Here is a 19313-nt window from a genome sequence, read left to right on the forward strand (position 1 = left end):
GCCATGCAGATGTATTGGCCGATATTAGCTTATTGCAGATATAGCTGTATCGATATACAGTATAAGTCTGCTGATAAGAAACAATACATTGCAGTACAGAAATGCCAAAATAGGTTTTAGCTAATGTAGAAACAGTGCCCCCATTGTAGTTTGTCCACAAGAGAGAACTGACAAGGTTATTTTTCACCTGTAAAATGTCACGCTCAGTATGGTGACAAACATGGTTACAAACTTATAACAAGTTTATCATATGTTGAAAGAAAATTTGACTCTGCAAAGAAACTAGTCTATAATGTCGAGAGCCTCCGGTATGTGTGAATAGGTAGAAGTACAAAGTGTACATCAAATATAAATACTCAAGTAAAGCTCATGTATATCGAAATTAGTGAGTGAATGTACTTATAAAGTTGTTGTAAATAGTAAAGTACACTGTAATTATTCATAGACTTCCATCCATACTATACTGTATCTTGTTTTATGTAGTGAATATCAGATAAATATTTATTTATTACATTATAATATCTGCTGAGGATATTTTAAGTGCAACTATGGTGCTACATGTCTGACAACATCCTCACTAGGGAGATATTTTATAATGTATTCTGTAATATTTTAAAGCAGCTGCTTTGTGAGGGCTCTCCAGTAGGAGTGTATGCCATTACTTAAAACTTAATTTTTTTTTGCAGACTGGGCTACAGTTTAAGCATCTGGTTATTCATTACCTTTATAGACGATCTTCGCGTCTATTCACGGCCATAGGACTTTGTTTATCTTGTGTCTCACTGCTGGCCAACAGAAAAAAAAATATTATAATTTTGTATATATATATATATATATATATATACAAAATTATATATATAAAATTAAATTATATATATAATTTTATATATATATATATCAAATATATATTATATATATATAACACACAAAAAAATATGTATATATGTATATATATATATATATATATATATATACATATATATATATATATATATATTGCTTTTCTGTGGCAGCGAGCTAAAATAGTAATTACAACTGCTGCGTCAAGGAATAGACTGGATTTGAGATTAAAATAATGTTGATTTATTGTTGTTGAATTGTGTATGAGGCACCAGTATTACATTAAAGTATCACTGTACTAAGTCTTTATTATCATTTGCTTTCAACTATCAAACAAAACATCTGGTGATATGTGTGGATATGGAATATTAATCCAAATACTTTTTTTTTTTTTTTTTACATAAACCTAATACCCACTAGATGGCGCTCTAGTTCCAATTTAAAGTATTGATCTCAAGCAAATATTTCCATTTTTGTCATAAGATTAATTCAGGATGTTAAGGGCAAATTCAATGAAGCCACAAAGTCACGATGTTTCACTGTGCTCATGTTAGATATCATCATTCATTCATTTCTTTCATCACACACTGATATGTTGCTCTTATAGTGTTGATAGTGAGTAAAGCAGGAGGAGAATGATTACCTCCAGTCTAGTAAATATGAGAGGAAAGGCATCTCTACAATGTGTTTAAATAATCTTCCCACATATTACACGGATTTGATATTGCTTACAATGCATACAAGAATGTTAACTATTGATTTACGCCACTCTAAACAAACAGTACAGTTTATTTTACAATTAAAAGGTCCTTATACTAAGTTCGAGTGAGTGTTCCCCTCCACTTCATCCCAGCTCTTAGTGTTGATATGAAGGGGCTTGTAGTCAACAGGTTGAACCGGTTTCCGAGGGCCCTGACCTCTGTCACACCTTCATATGCTCCTTCACCAAATCACGACACCACTTCCTTCCACCAAGCCGCATGACACAGCAATAAGACATTTTGACATGTCACAGTAGGAAAAGCACCTAGGTGTAAATAATAAAATGAATGATGGCTGAATTCCATTTACCTGCTTCAGTTTCAGGGTCCTGTTGTGCATGATGGATCACTGTCAAACTGTCACGGCTTACTGGGACACTTGAATAGAACAGAGTAAGGCTGCACGATAATTTTTATTGTTGATCCATCTGATTATTTTCCCGATTACTCGATTAGTTGTTTGGTCTATAAAATGTCAGAAAATGGTGAAAAGTGTCAATCAGTGTTTCCCAAAGCCTGAGACGACGTCCTCAAATGTCTTGTTTTGTCCACAACTCAAAGATATTCAGTTTACTGTCACTGAGGAGTAAAGAAACCAGGAAATATTCACATTTACAAAGCTGGAATCAGAGAATTTAGACTAGTTTTTCTTAGAAAATGACTCAAACTGATTAATCGGTTATCGAAATAGTTTGTGATTAATTTAATATTAATCGATTAATCATTGCAGCCCTAGAACAGAGACACCGTTGATGTTATTTGTAACACCCGTGCTTCTCCTACTATGACAATCTATTAAACCTAGAACTTATAGTCCATGTTTGTACCGACAAAAACACTGTAAACTTTCTGAAAACCACTGCATCTCTCTAACCCTGTCCCACAAGCTGTCTCCTGTCTTTTAACTCAGGCTTCGCTATGCTGGACCATTGACCATCCTGGACCTCTCTCTCTCTCTCTCTCTTTCTCTCTGTCTCTCTGTCCTGGCTGATCATTGCCTCGATCCAGATGTTTGGATCTGGATCTTCTTCGTCCTCCAGGAGATCCAGCCTCTCCTATTGTGTCTCTTGCTCCCTTTTGTGTAAGTTCTCCTATTGTCTCTCTCTCTCTATCTGTCTGTATTTGTTTCCTTCCTCCTATCTGTGTGAACGGTGTGCTTGAGTTTTGCCTCTTGTGTATTGTGTATTGTACTGTGTCCTCTTCCTGATCTCCACGGTGGAGAGGAGGTCGTGTGGCACAGATCTGTTTGAAGATGCATCCTTTGATTAGTGTTACTATATTGGGTCTATTATGTACACACAACATCTATTGCATGTCGGCCTGCCGTGGGAGAGGAATCCGTCCTCTGTGAGGTTTCTTCCACTTTTTCCATGTAAAAGTTTTTCCTTATCTGAATCAAGGGTCATGAAGGACAGAGGTCGTGGTACGCCGTACAGATTGTAAAGCATCTTGAGGCAAATTTGTGATTGGTGGCTCTATATTTTGCCCCGTGTGCTCCTTCTGCTTTCACTGTCTCCTGCAGTTTTTTATGTGTTTTGTTATATTTGTATGATCTTTTTGCAGTTGCAGCAGCATAGTGCAGTCAGTCAGTAAGGAGAATGCAAGTTGAAGCCTGCCTCTATGCAGCTGATCTTGCACTCTCACTGCTGAAACAGTGTTATAAAACAGTTTGCAGTGAAGAATCTTATACTGAGACTTTAATCAAGCAAAAAAAATTAGCTAAATAGCTTTAGTATTTTACATTGTAAGTAGAAAATAGATGTTACATCCTCTTGATTTTGAGTTACAGCTGCTTTTGCATCACTCTTGTGTCTCGAAGCTTCAAAAGCCACATGTTTAAGGATACAAATATGAGGCTACAACCTCTCATTTATAATTCCTATAGATTCTAAAAGCAAAACCAGTATGAGATAGTGGCTTTTACCAAGATTCACTTCATATAGTATATCAATGCCAGCCTCCACTGGCTCTATATTGTGACATATAAGAGGAAACATTTTTGTCTAGTACAAAGAGAGGAGCTCTGGCTCGCAGGCTGTGAGTGACACTTTCCTCACACAGCACAACACTCCATCACCCAGGGGAGGCCCGTGGCGGAGCCGCAGCCTCGGCTCTGCGGTGTGTGTACGTTTTGGGGCAGTGCATGCAGCTCGAGAGTCAGGTGAGGGATGGTTGTCAGGTGAGCGCCACACTGGGCCAAGCCTCGGTCTCGCTGTGTGGCGCTGTGTATTGCAGCTGGCCAAAAGACAGACTGTGTGAGCCCTGGCTGTCAACATCTGCTCCAGAGACTGTACCATCTGCCCAAAGGCCCGGGGGGAGCATCTCTGCCGTCTCAGACCAGCTGCAGAGCCCCAGACGTGGACCTGAGCGGTCCTGCAGAGGCAGAGAACACGGCCAAGACACAGTCAGAGCCGCCGTGTGCTGCTGGAGCATTTGTCTCACACACTTAGCTGTGTTTTATCTGCAGGGTGCAATCACAGGGAGGTTTAGATGAACACAATTCCTGCTCCTATTGACTAATCCAACACTATTTAGTGGCAGAGAGTAAAGGTAGAACCTGCTGATGTAGCTATTGAAACTTAAAGGAACTTAAAAGTCATAGCCATATAAAATCCAAATCAAACTGAAGTGAAATTGTATGAAAAGTGAAAGATCAGGGAGAAAAACAAGAAATGAAAGATAGGAAGATCATGATCAGGTGCAAATAAGAGGACTGGGAAGGACATTTGTGGTAAAAACAAAAGTGCTGTAGAAAAAGAGGAAATCCTCTCAACATTGTCATTCCTGTAAAATAACAGTAGGAATGTCTAACCGCAGTAATCATTATTTCGCAATTGGTTTATTATCCAAATATTAGATTTTTTGGTAATGTTGTAAGTTCATTTGTACGTTTTCAAGAGCAGAGCTGTAAGATTTCACAATAAAAGTCTGAGAGTCTACATAGCTTTTTGTTAAGACCTTTTATTTCATCAATTTGAAAGAAACAAGTAAAAACAGTGTACAAAGTTTATATTATTTGTTTACTAAAGCTGGTGTCCTCAGTCTCAGGAATATGGGAGGGCAAGGTACAAAAAAAAAAAAGTTGAAATAAAAAATAAAAAGTATAAAATGAATTTCCCTATTTTCAGAAGGTGACAGCAAAAGGGGGGTGAGCGTGCATAGGAATAAGTAACAATCAGAAACCGAACAAAAAGGTTTGCAAACGATCAAAGTGAAAACAATACCATAAAAACCATTACATTCAATAACGTATGATGCACTTTTGGAAAATTATTATCTGTCATCTTAAAAAAAAAAAAATACTGAGGAAACTTCTAGTACACTTTGAAAACAGAGAGTTTCAGTTCCCAAGAGTCTCAGTTTAGCCTCAGCCGTCTGTAAAAGGGGAGTAATCATTCAAACAAGCAATTCTTGTTTTATGTGTATCCACAACATTTGAATTTACATTATAAAAAAAGAAGCTAATTTAGTCTTTACCAACCATAAAGCACAAAGTCCAAATACAATCATTTTAAGGGGCAGCAAAGTGCATATCATTGGCACAGTAAAACTCATTTTAGTCAATGCTGGTCTCATATAAATAACTCGTGAAGGGACAAAAAGTAGCAAATTAAGGGTGACTCTGTGTTTCCCCTGAAGCCCAGTTTGTTTGCAAAGTATTCCTAAAGAAGATGTGTTGTGTTAACGTGACCTCATTGAGGCTGCAGTGAATGCACCGGGTGGAAAACACCCAATACTGTACTGTACACGGAGGAAAAACCCAGAGGAGAGAAGAGTTTCTGATGGGTCAGCAGCAACTGACCCTGATCAGAGGGAAACCAGGAGGTGTCTGCAGCACGGAGGCGAGATAGGAAGGCATCGGGAACTAGAAGCACTTACTTCGGGGGGTGGGGCTGGAGGAGCTAGTTATTATCCGGAACAGGAAACTGGGGTGACTCTGATGTGCAAACAGTCAAGAGGAATCCATTGCAGGCCACCTTAATGATTAATCGCTCTGCATTTTTGTCCTCACATCAGACTGTATTGCACAATTGATTCATCAGACTAATTGTGGTGTAGCGTGATAACACAACAGACCGATTGGTGTCAGTTTTTGCATCAGAGTAAAGTAGAAAAAGTGATAAAAAATCCCCTCCAGAAGATGTTTCAGTCTTAGGAGAATCAGCCATAAGTATGCAGAAAGATTGACTTTATTTGATACGGTACATTCACTTTTGAAGCCAAAAAAGTCTGAATGGTATTTGAATTGTTCAGAAGTCTTAAGAGAGGAAAACATGTATTTATTACCCACTCAACAAACAACACACACTCTCTGCTCACATGATCTTTTTGGTCCTCAGTATGCCTGTTTCTATTTGAAATGGTTGATTCATATTCTGTTGTATATTTTCAATACAAAAATTCACATCAGTGGCCTAATTTGTGCATGACATGACTACATTTCCCCGTTCATTATGGTGTATGGATGCCTGCTCAGTATACAGCATAACAACTAGGAGATGCAGGGTAGTGTTGACTCTCTCTCTCTCTCTCTCTCAGCGTGGTCAAGTCTTCAAAGGCCTCACAGAACAACCACAGTTATCTTTGTTTTGTCTTGAATTTCCTCCTTCCTGGAAAAACACAACTTGCAGATTGTAAATGTTACATCCACCGACGGCGTCTGCAGACAATGCTGGGAGGATGGGGCTGTGGCCCCGGTCTTTTGAGAGTGCAGTCGGTGTGGGGAGAGGGGAGATGGTGGGACCGGAGGAATGTATGAGGGTCGTTCAGGCCGTCCCACTGGCGGAGTAGGAGAACTGGGGGAAGTGGGGTCTCCGCTCGCTGTCGAATGACTCCATACTGTCATCTGAGGACAGAGGGCAAACAACTGCTTATTCCTTGTAGAGCTCAGGGGTGGGCGATATGACAATAATGTCTACTATATATTGTCTACTGTCAGAGATTTTCCCAAACTATAGCAGATAAAATATATAAAATAGTTAACACTTAACACTACCTTCACCAGCTGCAACATTAAAGTGATGAACACATTATTTTATTGTATGTATTTGTAAGGGACAAGTACAGAGAAACATTGACAGCTGCAGAAGCAGTGTCCAAAGTACTTTACACGTCTATATAGCGGAAGCTAATTTCCAACACCAGTCCCATGATGTGCATTAATAGTTCAAGTAATCATTAGAATTACATGCTATATATATTAATGCATCAATAAATATAAAGCAGTAATATAACAAACACTATTCTGAAATGTGCCATTCTGCATAATGAGTAATTTTACTTTTGGCACTTTAAGTATATTTTGATGCCAATACTTTTGTCCTTTTACTTAAGTAGAAATTTGAATGCAGGACTTTTACTTGGAACAGAGTATATCTACACTGTGGTATTGCTACTTTTACCTAAGTACAAGATCTGAGTACTTCTTCTACCTCTGGATTTTAGTTTGGTTTTTGCATCAATGTGATGCAGTTTCTTAATTTGTCTGGTATTTAATTTCCTGGACAGACAAAAACAGGCCTCTTTATCTATTAACAGTCTCTCAATTGATTTTCCAGAAATTTTTAAATATTCCAGTATATGACATATACTTTTATATTGGATATATGATTTGTGTGACAGAGGATTTGAACTGTATCACCTACTCTTAGTTTTTCAAGCTTTTGCAAAGTTTTCGCAATTTGCGGGTTACCTTCTAGACGCAACTGATAAAATGTTGCAATGTGATATCACAATAGATATTGTCTTAGATGTTGCTTGTTATACTGCTGTAGTAGGATGTTGACTTTTCCTAGTCTTAAAAGCTGCATTACAGTCGTAGTAGTGGTGGTAACTTTGCTGAGTGAAATAAACAGTTAATGCTGCACCACATCGCTAATCATCGATTCTAAAACTCCTTTTTTCTGTATCTTTTGAAGGCACCACATTTTCAAAATATTCATTCAAAAACATAAATTATTTTGATTTAGTCAATATCACACAGTCCCAATAATCCTATATACTGTCAATCTATTATCTTATTATTCTTCTTATACTGAGTCTCCTCTGCTTTGACACGCTGGCTGTAGTTCAAATGCATTTGATGACTTTGTGAGACACAACACTTTTTTAATGGCACTGGCTCTCCAGGAGAGGGGAGACTCCTCTCAAGGGAGCTTTGTATGTCAGCAGAATGATTTCTTTACTCACATTTATGAACTCCCCAAAACTAACTAGATCCTCACACCAAGAAAGTTCTGTAAGGAGGAAAACACCTAACATAATCTTTCTGAAAGAGTGAATCTGTTTTCTTATGAACCTGACAGCTTACATTTTGATATAAAATTGAAAATGAAAGGAAACAGGGGCAATCATTTTAGGGATTTCACATAAGAACTAATTCATTAACCATTTTTTCAAGGATTAGTAATTCAGTAACCCCTGGGAAAAAAAGTCTGCTCTCATCTTGAGTGAATTGAAAGTGTAATTCCTCATTCTTAATAAAGTCTCACAGGAGGTGGAGGGAAATTTATTATACAAGTTAGGTGGCAATTCATCATCTCTCGCACAGTCCACAGCTCACATCTGCCTTTACTGTCGCATTCAAACACTAAAGGTCCACAATAACGAGCAGTCTGATGATTTGAAGTTGTGTTATATCACATAAGTAAAGTCGTATTGTAAGTGTAGTATACGTGCGGGTGTGTATGGTTTGGCGGTACCTTGTCCGGGTGGCGTTATAGTGATGGTCTGTGCTGTGAACTCCTCATCAAAATATCGTGTGTCCGTCTCCGAGGTAACTTGGGGCTTGAACGGCGGGACCAGCTGTTGGAGAGGAGAAGAGATATAAACATATCGGCACATCAGCTGCGTCATACAGTTTGGTAACAGTTGTCCTCTTGATGTCAATTTACATCTTTTCTAGATGGTGGCGCTTCGAGTGATGCAACTTTTTCTGATCCCAGGGGGAAGTGATGGTTTTCTGAGCTTTCAAGAAAATGATGTTGAAACAAAGCAACATGAACATTTCAGAAACTGACCTTCTTCTCGTAAACATCTTGCCATTCGATGCCTGCGAAGAACTTGTGCTGCATGATTTCCTTGGCGTCGTCGGGCCCTCCACCTAACCTGGAAGACAAGTACAAAAGAACAAATGTGTCAAGACAGAAAAAATATCAATAAATATGCAAACTGGTACTTCTAATACATTTATTTCCACTTTTCCAGGGATTTTATCACAAGAAAAGCTCATAAACTCGTATCAAAAATACGTTTTTTAATCATAAACAATGCCACTTTGAGCTTCACTACTGTAGAGGATACACTAGAGGCTCCTCACCTCTGCATCGGTTCCTTCTTAAGAAGGCCAGAGAGCAGCGAGCGCGCCTCGGGGCCGAGTGTCCGAGGGAAGCGGATGTCTTCCATGAGGATGAGCTCGAACAGCTTCTCGTGGTCCTGGTTGTAGAAAGGCAGTCTGCCGCACATCATCTCGTACATCACCACCCCCAGACCCCACCAGTCCACAGCGCGGCCGTAGTCGTTGTCTTCTAGCACCTTGGGGATGAAGAGGGGTTGTAAAAGTTTATTTAATGCAGCTGTTGGGATGCTCATGAGCTATTTTAACTACTTGGGGAGGGGGATATAGTACGTAGGTATTATATTCTTTCATATGACAATACCGCTGTCTTATAATAAAGTAAAAATATGTCTTATCTACCTAGAACAAGCTAAAGAACATGTTTAGTTCCTATGGTTTTGTGGCAGTTTAGAGGTTGTGTTTGGACATCACATGGCTGTGAAGACAGCAGCTCTTTAGGCTGAACATACAGACCCTAAAGCAACTGTCCCCCATCACCCCACCCCCACTCCCCCACCAAAATCACCTGCTCCCCCCCCCCTGGTCCGGTCTTTTGAGGCAGCCCCAGCCAACACTGACTCACATCTCACATTAGGAGCTGGGATAGAGTTTCCCCTGGAGCCCTGCATATTTAATCACCACAGGGCCTTCCACACATATACACAAACACACACATGCAGATCAACAAGCAGCAGAGGTGTGGGTCGCTTAAATAAGCAAATGTGTGGCAACAAACACTGACCAGTCCTACAAACAAACTGTTCAATGAACACAACCAGAGAGAGAGGGGTGAATATTTAGTCTTATTATTTCCATAGGATGACTTCTCTCGACAGTTGTTAATGAGACAAACTCCTCCAGTGTTGTGCTCGCTGAGCAGCGCAACCTGTTGCATGACTAATGTGCTGCTGAGCGGAGTTGTTCCAAGGTCTCCGGGGACATGTACTGGATTCTACCTCGCCAGGCGGATGTTGAAGGTGAAATCAAGACAAGGAGAACAGCCTGTTCTCTTAAACCTCAAGGAGCAGCGTAATGCTGGGCAATTCAGACCTAAGAATAGAAACTTCGGTAAAAGACGTGGGTGGATTAATAGAATTAGATATGGACACAACAGTGCACAGGCCGAGGAAGAGAGAGAGGGTCCTGGAAAACAGATGGACGGATGTGTCCGTAAAAGGAACAAAACTACTGTGTGTGTGCACGTGCACGCAGCCGCGCATGTGGGCACTCCGCCTGGCGCTGCGGTGAGTGGTGAGCATCGAGGAGGAGGATTGGGAGGGCAGGGGGAGTAACGTGAAGCCGTTGTGGGGCTAGGATTACTGGGCCGTCTCTATTTCCAGCGCCGCTGTCGTGTGATTCACACCGTGCGACAGCTGGGCCCGCAGCTGCCCCATATATGTAGAAGAGCGCCACAGCTGTGAAGCTGCCAGGAGCGCAGGAGCCAAGCTCATCCCTCATATACGTAACCAGGACTGCTTTCCTGCCTGCTTGGGCCCCAGCCCCAAACTAATACTGTTACACTGCCCCAAAGGAGCACAGACAGGGGGAGGAGAGAGCAGATAAAAGCACAAACACTTGCTGCTGCTCTGGAGCTCTACTCTGTATACTGCACTTTTTTTTTTGCTCACAGAGTTCGGCGCTGACGGACATTAATCTTGTGAATTCAGATCAGTTTCAGTGGCTAGATTAAAACTGTCCACATTTTTCTTTGTAGATATTCCCTAAAAGCCAATTCCCTCAGCCAATAATGGTTTTCTTCTTGTAACTACTTAATAAAAGTGACAAAGTGAATTTGTCCCACAGCTTACTCCAGAGACAAACTGGTCAGGCAGATTGGGTCTCTCCTCCCTCTCTCTCCCCCCTGCTCTGGGTGGAATATTCCCAGACGTTACAGCATTCCTGTGCAGCACACACAACAAGGTCATTGTTTACTGCAGAACAACCTGTAACACTGCCTGGCCTGCACTCCATAGAGACACTCGCCAGCGACCCTGTTGCCATGGTAACGCCCCCTGATGTCTCGCTGCTCTCCGCTGCCGAAGGCTGGAGAGCTGTCATAGACTGTGCCGTTCTCTCCGCGGAGCAGCGAGGTGGGCTAGACGGAGTTTAGGATGGACAGGTGGGGAACTCTATAAAAATAGAAGTATAGAAAATAAACATTTTCTTTTATGGTTGCCCAGGTGTGAGGGAGTAAATATTCACACACTAGGCTTGATGGCCTGGTGCTGATGGTTAGAGGCAAGTTTTTGATCTGACTGATGAAAATAAGAAGTATATGAGGCAGCCTGATGCATTGTGGGATAGCTCTGGCTCTGCCCAGGTCAGGCGAGGCATCCAGGGCAGCAGTGGGGCTGTGGCTCCCCTGTTGCCACACAACAGCTGTAGCCAATGTGGTCTTTTTTTTTCCAGGGGTCGGAAGCTCACGTTTCCTGAGGCGCTGCCAGCCAATCACACCCACCTCCCCCAACCAGAAAATTCCAAATGGAGGCTAAAAACAAACGATACGGCAACTGTGTCAACACGGACACCCTTCTCCCGGAAAACATTTTTACGGCAACAGGCGAGGGACTAGCTCAAACACTCACACACACATACCACCGACACTCACAATGCAATATCGGGTTACACAGCCCACTCCAGCACTTGTCATACCTGCACGCAATAGGGAGTAGCCACACCCCTACTCATACAGCAAATATGAGAGCAGGCTGCCCTGCCCTGGGCACACGGCACACTCATTAACTCACAGACTTCAGCTGGAGATTAGAAAGGCATTTTTGGGACAGCTGCCCTTTCCTCCACATGCTTCTCATCCACTGATGTCCAACAACACATGTAGAATATACTCAAAATGATCTCACTTTGTTTTTGTTTATTAAGTAACACTATAGCCAGGTATTAAGGTAAAGAAACATATTGAACGCACATGCTTCCTTGAAGGGCATAAAGGCTCAGTGTATGGTTTGATCTCAACCAATTCAAAGTTACGTTAGACAGCGCTGTCCTCCACAATCCTCGAAGAATAGGGTTCATCCCACCAGTGGTGGAATGTAACTAGGTATATTACTCAAGTACTGTACTAAAGTACAATTTTGAGGTACTTGTACTTACTTACTTTACTTGAGTATTTCCATTTTATGCTACTTTCTACTTATACACTTCATCTCAGAGGCAAATATTGTACTTTTTACTCCACAACATTTATTTAAAAAATGTACTTAGCTACTAGTTACTTTGCAAATTCTCATTATTGATACAAAATACAAGTAAACTTATAGATTATAATACATTCATGTAGGCTAAGCCACCCAGCAGCATAAATTAAAATTACCACCAACTTTACCAGCTGCAACATTAGAGCGATGAACACAATAATCATAATCCAATAAAATATTAATGTGATTCTGAAATGGGCCATTCTGCATAATGAGTACTTTTACTTTTGGTACTTTAAGTATATTTTGATGCTAATACTTTTGTACTTTTACTTAAGTCAGATTTTGAATGCAGGTCTTTTACATGTAACAGAGTATTTTTACACTCTATACTGCTACTTTCACTCAAGTAAAAGACCTGAATACTTCCTCCATCCCTGCATCCCACCATGTAGGGTCTCAGAGACTTTGAAGTGTTGTTCTGGCAGCTCTAAAGTGACCTGAAAGGTTACTTTATGTTTGTTTTTCCTCTCATTTGTCATCCATCTGTATGTGCCTACATACAACTGACTTTGTTGCACGAAAGGGTGAAGTCAATATTTCAGGAGGACTGAATCATTGTAGTGGTTACCTCTGGTGCTAGGTACTCTGGCGTCCCACAGAAGGTTTTCATGGTGGCTCCATCTGTGATCCCCTCCTTACACAGGCCGAAGTCTGTGATCTTTATGTGTCCGTCTTTGTCCAGCATGAGGTTTTCCAGCTGAGGGGAAACAAGACAGATGTTAGCGTCATCGTAAAATGACTCATTGTTTGGAGAGTTAACAAGCTAATATCTCCGGCAGGTGATGGGAATATTGATTCATAAATGTACAAAGATACAGGCATCAGTGTTATATTGCCATCAAATTATTGTGCAAGTATTGAGTGTCTGTCAATCAGTGTCTGTTTTTATGAACTACCTTTATGCAAAGATAACATAATCAATTGAGAACCAGTAACTTTATGACATTTCATTGCTGCTCACCACCCAAGTTGTCATAGAGTTTTCTCTCTCTTTTTTTAAATGAATGAATGAATGAATTGGTCACTTAATCCATGTGTACATTGTGACGTTTTTATCTACGGCTATGGCGAGACACAAAAAGGGTCCCCCTATCTCGAATTAAACCAGCAACGTTGTGGTAACCCTCTATATTTAGGTTTTTTTTATTCCTAATTTTATGGTCTTTCTAGTGGAGCGTAGGCATTTAACGCTGAATGGTAGCTTGTCACAAATGCCTTTTCTATAGTAGAATAAACAGATGGAATTAAAATGACAAAAGTGTATTTGAAAAATCGTTTTTATCAGACTTCATCGCATCTTTTCTTTTTCACCGCATCCAAGAATAAAAACTTTCCCTTAAACATAGGTGGATGGAAACGTGCCTAGTGACTACATGTACAGGTAAATTGATCTCAAGGCCCTAAGGATGTGCATCATGCAGTGTCATGCCTTGAGGCTGCATGGCCTTTTAATATCAGCGTGTCCTCTCTCCCTCTCTCTCCGTTAAAGTCACCTGGCAGCTGTAGCTCACACGTGGCCAGCAGCGCCTGGCCAGAGTCAGCACATCCTCCAATCCTGCTACCCTGGCATTTTCAGGAGAACCCTAGCAGGCTGGGAGCCTGCCTCATAAACCCAAGGGAGAGGGAGGGAAGGAGGGAGGGGAGGGGAGAGAGTGCTGTGCTGACCTGGCTGCTATCGTTTTTTCAGCTGGAAGTAGTACGGCTACATATGCCCACTGCAACACCGATAACCCCCCACAGCCCTCCTAAACCCAAACATGTCCCATCAGTCTGCAGCATCCATCTCTGATCCCATCCTTAGAGCTTTTGAACGCTGATATTAAAAAAGAAGCAGCTAAAACCTTTTAGCGTCTTTACTTTAGGATGATGAACATTTTCTCTTTGTTAACTAATAACTACTGTACTGCCAGCATATAAAATGACATCAATCATGCACAAAGTGCACAAAAATCACCCACTGAGAACACTGTGAGCATGCTATAACGGGAGGCGGTGGCGATGTGTTCAAAGAGGACTGGTGGTTATTTCTGTCTAGCTGCAGTAAGCGTATGGACCGAGCCTCCCTCCAGCTGCAGTGAGGTCTGGAGACTGATCTGGGGGAGGCAGATCAATACGCCCTGGCCACTGCCACTGCTCTCGATGGAGGCAAACCCTATTTATATCCTGCCAGGGGAGAAATGAAGGGAAGGGGGGGAAAAGGAGAAAGACAGAAGAGAGGCTGACAGCGAGGATGAGAGAAAGTGAGGATGTGACTCCACACGTTTACCTTTAGATCTCGATAGACCACATTTCTTTCAGCATGCAGGTAGTCCAGCGCTGACACTATCTCTGCACCGTAGAACCGTGCCCGCTCCTCTGAGAATACACGGTCCCTTGACAGATGGAAGAAAAGCTGAGAGGAGATTGACAGTAAGAGGGCAGAGGACAGATGCAGAGAAAGTTGGTTAGTCCAGGGAAAACAGGAACAGCGACACTGTTCATAAGTTTTCTGATTCACCTAAAGTTGCAGATTTAGTGATGGTTAAAATGGTTTACCTCGCCACCGTTTGCATACTCCATGACGAAGCACAAGCGGTCATGTGTCTGGAAGGAGTATTTCAGTCCCTGCAGACAGAGAACGAGAACGCTCAAAGCAGAACTTGGTGCTGATGTTTCCAGCTAATTCAAGAGGAAGCTGGCCTTTAAAGAGCCGATTGTAACATAAAACATCACAATGCACGTTGCAGCTTCGACCCTTCGGTAGCATGTTTAAAAACACAAATGTCTAATGAGAAGAGAATTTGAAAAAACTAGGGCTGTCAAAGTTAACGCAATAATAACGCGTTAACGCAAATTTGTTATAACGCCAGCAATTTCTTTAACGCATTAACGCAACTTGAAATCTTTAGGTTGTAGCGGGCATCCGTTTTAAAGCTAGAGTGAAGATACTGGTATCATATGAAACTATAAAACCCTAAGGAATCCATTGGTACCAACCATGTCATACTAGCTTGTTGTGAAGGAGGCTAAATAACGCTCTAAACTTAAGCTAAATTTTGGTGAGGAAAAACTGTCATGGCCATTTTCAAAGGGGTCCCTTGACCTCTGACCTCAAGATATGTGAATGAAAATGGGTTCTCTGGCTACCCATGAGTCTCCCCTTTACAGACAAGTCCACTTTATGATAATATCATGCAGTTTGGGGCAAGTCATAGTCAAGTCAGCACACTGACAGCTGTTGTTGCCTATTGGGCTGCAGTTTGCCCTGTTATGATTTGAGCATATTTTTTATGCTATATGCAGTACCTGTGAGGGTTTCTGGACAATATTTATCATTGTTTTCTGTTGTTAATTGATTTCCAATAATAAATATATACATCCATTTGCATAAAACAAGCATATTTGCCCACTCCCATCTTAATAAGAGTATTAAATACTTGACAAATCTCCCTTTAGGGTACATTTTGAACAGATAACAAATGAGCGATTAATTTGCGATTAATCATATCCAATCATGCGATTAATCAAAATTACATATTTTAATCGATTGACAGCCCTAGAAAAAACCACAGCATAGTAGTGTATCCAATGTGTTTTCAACAACTGATGTGCAAACGTTGGTCCCATTCATTCCACTGAGCACATCACATTATGTGTTGCCTCCACCCACCACTTAGACCTAACATTTTGAAGGAGCTTTTCACTACAACCCACCTCGGACTTACAGAGAAAGAGTTAACTGATAACAAAAAAGCGTTGTGTGTTGCTATTAAAGGCCCAGCTCCGATGCAGCTTTTGTAAGAACAGCTCTTCAAAACATTCCTGGTAAAACTGCACCCTTTTTTCTGAATGGATGCTGCTGGGTTGGATTGAAGAGGCTCCCGAGGATCTCTGTGAGTTAAAATAAGGTTTGGTTTAGGTATATGGAGGGGCTCCTTACTGTCAAGAACGGATGCTTTGAATTCTGGAGGACTCTGTTCTCTGTGAGTGTGTGCGCCACTTCATCCTGAAAAAAAAAGCCACAAAGAGTGTTTGTGCAACTCTCACAATGGCTAACCATTTAGGTATCAGTCATTACTCCACTGCCCTCCCCCCCAATGTCTTTGGCATCCACTCACTTTTGCTACGATCACCTCCTTCTTTAGGATCTTCATGGCGTAGTAGCGTCCTGTGGCCTTCTCCTTTACCAGGATAACTTTGCCAAAAGTGCCTTTTCCCAGGAGTTTGAGGTATTCAAAGTCGTGCATAGTCTGCAGAGCCAGAGGAGAGAAAGTGGCGTCTGGTTACAAACAGAAGCATTAACAAACTTGTGCTCTAACTAGCCAAGGCACACAATCCCACTGACAACAACACAGAGGCATTTAAGGCACCATTTTACCCACCGTGCAATTTCCACTCCTCTAATGGTTTGGCCTATATGTGGTTGTGTCTCAGTTAACCTCCGACCCCGGCGCTAAGGAGAATTTTGAAAATGGTTGTGTGGGGGACATCCAATCCGGTGGCCTTGGACCTTTATGTCATGACACATGTGGGGGTTGTGGACATACTATCTGGTGCTAAGCCACCCACGGCTGATGTTGGGAAAGTAGAAAGTAGCAGGGGGAGAGGCGAAGGAAGTAGGGCTAAAGTGGTGTAAGTGCAAATAAGGCAGAGCTGGGTGGAGGAGCGGAGTAATGGTCAACTTGGAAGCCCAGACTCAGGGTGGAAAGAATAAACTTAAAGGTTTATGGTAATAGCGACTGAGGTGCGTCAATGTGGGGACAGCAAAGAGAAGTGTAAAAGGGTCGTACCACTTTCTGTCTGGGTTTGGTCAGGTAGACCTCCATGTCCATGGGGTCCGGAGAGGAGTCCATCATCTCCTGCTCTTGTTTCTGCAGGCCTTCAGCTACTGCTTGGATGGCTTTAGTCCATTCTTCCCTGAGGGAGGCACAGGCAGCAGAAAGATTACATCAGCCCATTTACCATCATGCAAGCCCAGCAGCCCAATCATGTAATTGTCTTCTTATCAACAGGAAGGCAATTTCAAGTGTGAGCTCTGCCAATAGCCAGTGGACCTTGTGTGAGTGCATAACAATGATTAAATGTGTATGTCTGTGTGTGATGTTAGAAAAACAGAGCTGTTAAAGTGTTTTCTAGCAACATGGGCAAATTCTCTGCATGTAAATGATTTGTGTTTTACTGGTCTGTGAGCTAAGAGAGAGGATGTGTGTGCGTCTCGCTTGCCTCTCCTCGGGGGTCTCCACGTGGAAGGTGCGCTCGATGACAGTGGTCCACTGCAGGCAGCGGATGATAAATGTGTTGGGCTTGGGCCGTTCCGTCTTCATCAGCTGGCACTCTGACCACAGCCAGGGAGGGAGGGAGGGGAGGGAGATGGCAAGAAGGGCCAGTGTGTAGGGGAGCAGAGGGGAGAGACAGACCCACAGTTATAGCCATTTATCTTTATCGCCACCCTAACAGACACTGTCGGCCAATTTGGAAAAGAACAGGTGCACTTTGGTGGAGGAAAACAACTCCAATCTTTAACTTGTCAGCCCCTATAAAACTTATCAAAACCTATATCGTCCTATTATGTTAATAATTTGTAATCTGTGTGGTATTACATAAAACCCAGATCTCCTTAGAATGAATGAATATATAAATAAATACAAAATTCTAATACAATTCTGCAATTAGACACTTGTTTTTTCCAAATATAATGTATTTTTTGAATATGTTTTTATTGGACGATCTACAGCCAATTTGTATATACAACTATTTTCATTATTTATTTATCTGCCAATTAATTTCTCAATTAATTGATGCATTGCTTTGTCTATAAAATATCACAAAATAGTGAGAAATATACTGAATTATTTCCCAGAGCCCAAAGTGATGTATTCAAAGCGCCCGTTTTCTCCAAAACCCAAAGATACTAAATTTACAGTGAACAGCAAAAGAGAAGCTCAAATCAGAACATTTTTGTGTGTTTTGTGTGGCACTAGGGCTGTCAATCGTTTAAAATATTTAATCGCGATTAATCACATGATTCTCCATAGTTAATCGCGATTAATCGCACATTTTTTTATCCAAACAAAATGTGCCTTAAAGGGAAATTTTTCAATTATTCAATACTCTTATCAACATGGGAGTGGGCAAATATGCTTGCTTTATGCAAATGTATGTATATATTTATTATTGGAAATCAATTACCAACACAAAACAATGACAGATATTGTCCAGAAACCCTCACAGGTACTACATTTAGCATAAAAAAATATATGCAAACTGCAGCCCAACAGGCAACAACAGCTGTCAGTGTGTCAGTGTGCTGACTTGACTATGACTTGCCCCGAACTGCATGTGATTATCATAAAGTGGGCATGTCTGTAAAGGGGAGACTCGTGGGTACCCATAGAACCCATTTTCATTCACATATCTTGAGGTCAGAGGTCAAGGGACCCCTTTGAAATGGCCATGACAGCTTTTCCTCGTCAAAATTTAGCGTACGTTTGGAGCGTTATTGTGCCTCCTTCCCGACAGTATGACACGGTTGGTACCAATGGATTCCTTGGGTTTTCTAGTTTCATATAATACCAGTATCTTCACACTAGCTTTAAAACTGAGTCTGCTACAATAGTAAAATCGTAAGTTGCATTAATGCGTTAAAGAAATTAGTTAACGAATTTGCATTAACGCGTTACTATAGCGTTAACTTTGACAGCCCTAGTTGGCACTGACATATTTAACTTATTCTTATCAAAGATTTATTAAAAAGCCAATCGCCACATCCTTTCCCTCCTTTTCGCTCAATTCTTATACTCTTGCAACAAATAATTGTCTTGTAAGCAGTTTGCAAAACAATTACTCACAACAGTCTAATAACTGAATTAAAAAAAAAGCAGAGATTTCCATCTGCACCTCCTTCACATTAACATCTGTTCCCAAATGAAACATGTCAGCAAATATGTCAGAACGTGACACAAAATGGCCTCTGTCTGATAGATGGAGGACAGGGGAGACGCGGACCACCACTGAGATCCAACATGGCTCCATCAGGCTGAATATGTAATCCAGCTGCAGCAGCCCCGTCAGCAGCGACGCACCATGTGTCCTCCGCGGTGGGGTCGCAGTGGTGACAAAAACCAAAGCCGCCGCTGATGGAGACGGAGCCTCGGAGCGGCGCCCAGATAAATACTTGAA

The 19313-nt window shown here is 41.5% G+C and overlaps 1 protein-coding gene across 1 annotated transcript in view; it reads right to left on the reverse strand.

The window, feature by feature from the left end:
- Nucleotides 1–4546: 4546 nt before the first annotated feature.
- Nucleotides 4547–19313, reverse strand: part of akt1 (v-akt murine thymoma viral oncogene homolog 1) — a 36881-nt gene continuing 22114 nt past the window's right edge. Inside the window, exons 4-14 of the mRNA XM_037746375.1 lie at nucleotides 17358–17469; nucleotides 16925–17051; nucleotides 16253–16384; nucleotides 16075–16140; nucleotides 14691–14759; nucleotides 14422–14547; nucleotides 12724–12852; nucleotides 8920–9134; nucleotides 8621–8708; nucleotides 8303–8405; nucleotides 4547–6447 (exon numbers count right to left, since the gene is read on the reverse strand). Of these exons, the coding sequence (XP_037602303.1) occupies nucleotides 6368–6447; nucleotides 8303–8405; nucleotides 8621–8708; nucleotides 8920–9134; nucleotides 12724–12852; nucleotides 14422–14547; nucleotides 14691–14759; nucleotides 16075–16140; nucleotides 16253–16384; nucleotides 16925–17051; nucleotides 17358–17469 (1247 nt within the window). The 3' untranslated portion in view covers nucleotides 4547–6367. The remainder of the gene's footprint in view (nucleotides 6448–8302; nucleotides 8406–8620; nucleotides 8709–8919; nucleotides 9135–12723; nucleotides 12853–14421; nucleotides 14548–14690; nucleotides 14760–16074; nucleotides 16141–16252; nucleotides 16385–16924; nucleotides 17052–17357; nucleotides 17470–19313) is intronic.

The sequence above is a fragment of the Sebastes umbrosus genome, chromosome 16 (genome assembly GCF_015220745.1).
Source record: "Sebastes umbrosus isolate fSebUmb1 chromosome 16, fSebUmb1.pri, whole genome shotgun sequence".
Lineage (NCBI taxonomy): Eukaryota > Metazoa > Chordata > Actinopteri > Perciformes > Sebastidae > Sebastes > Sebastes umbrosus.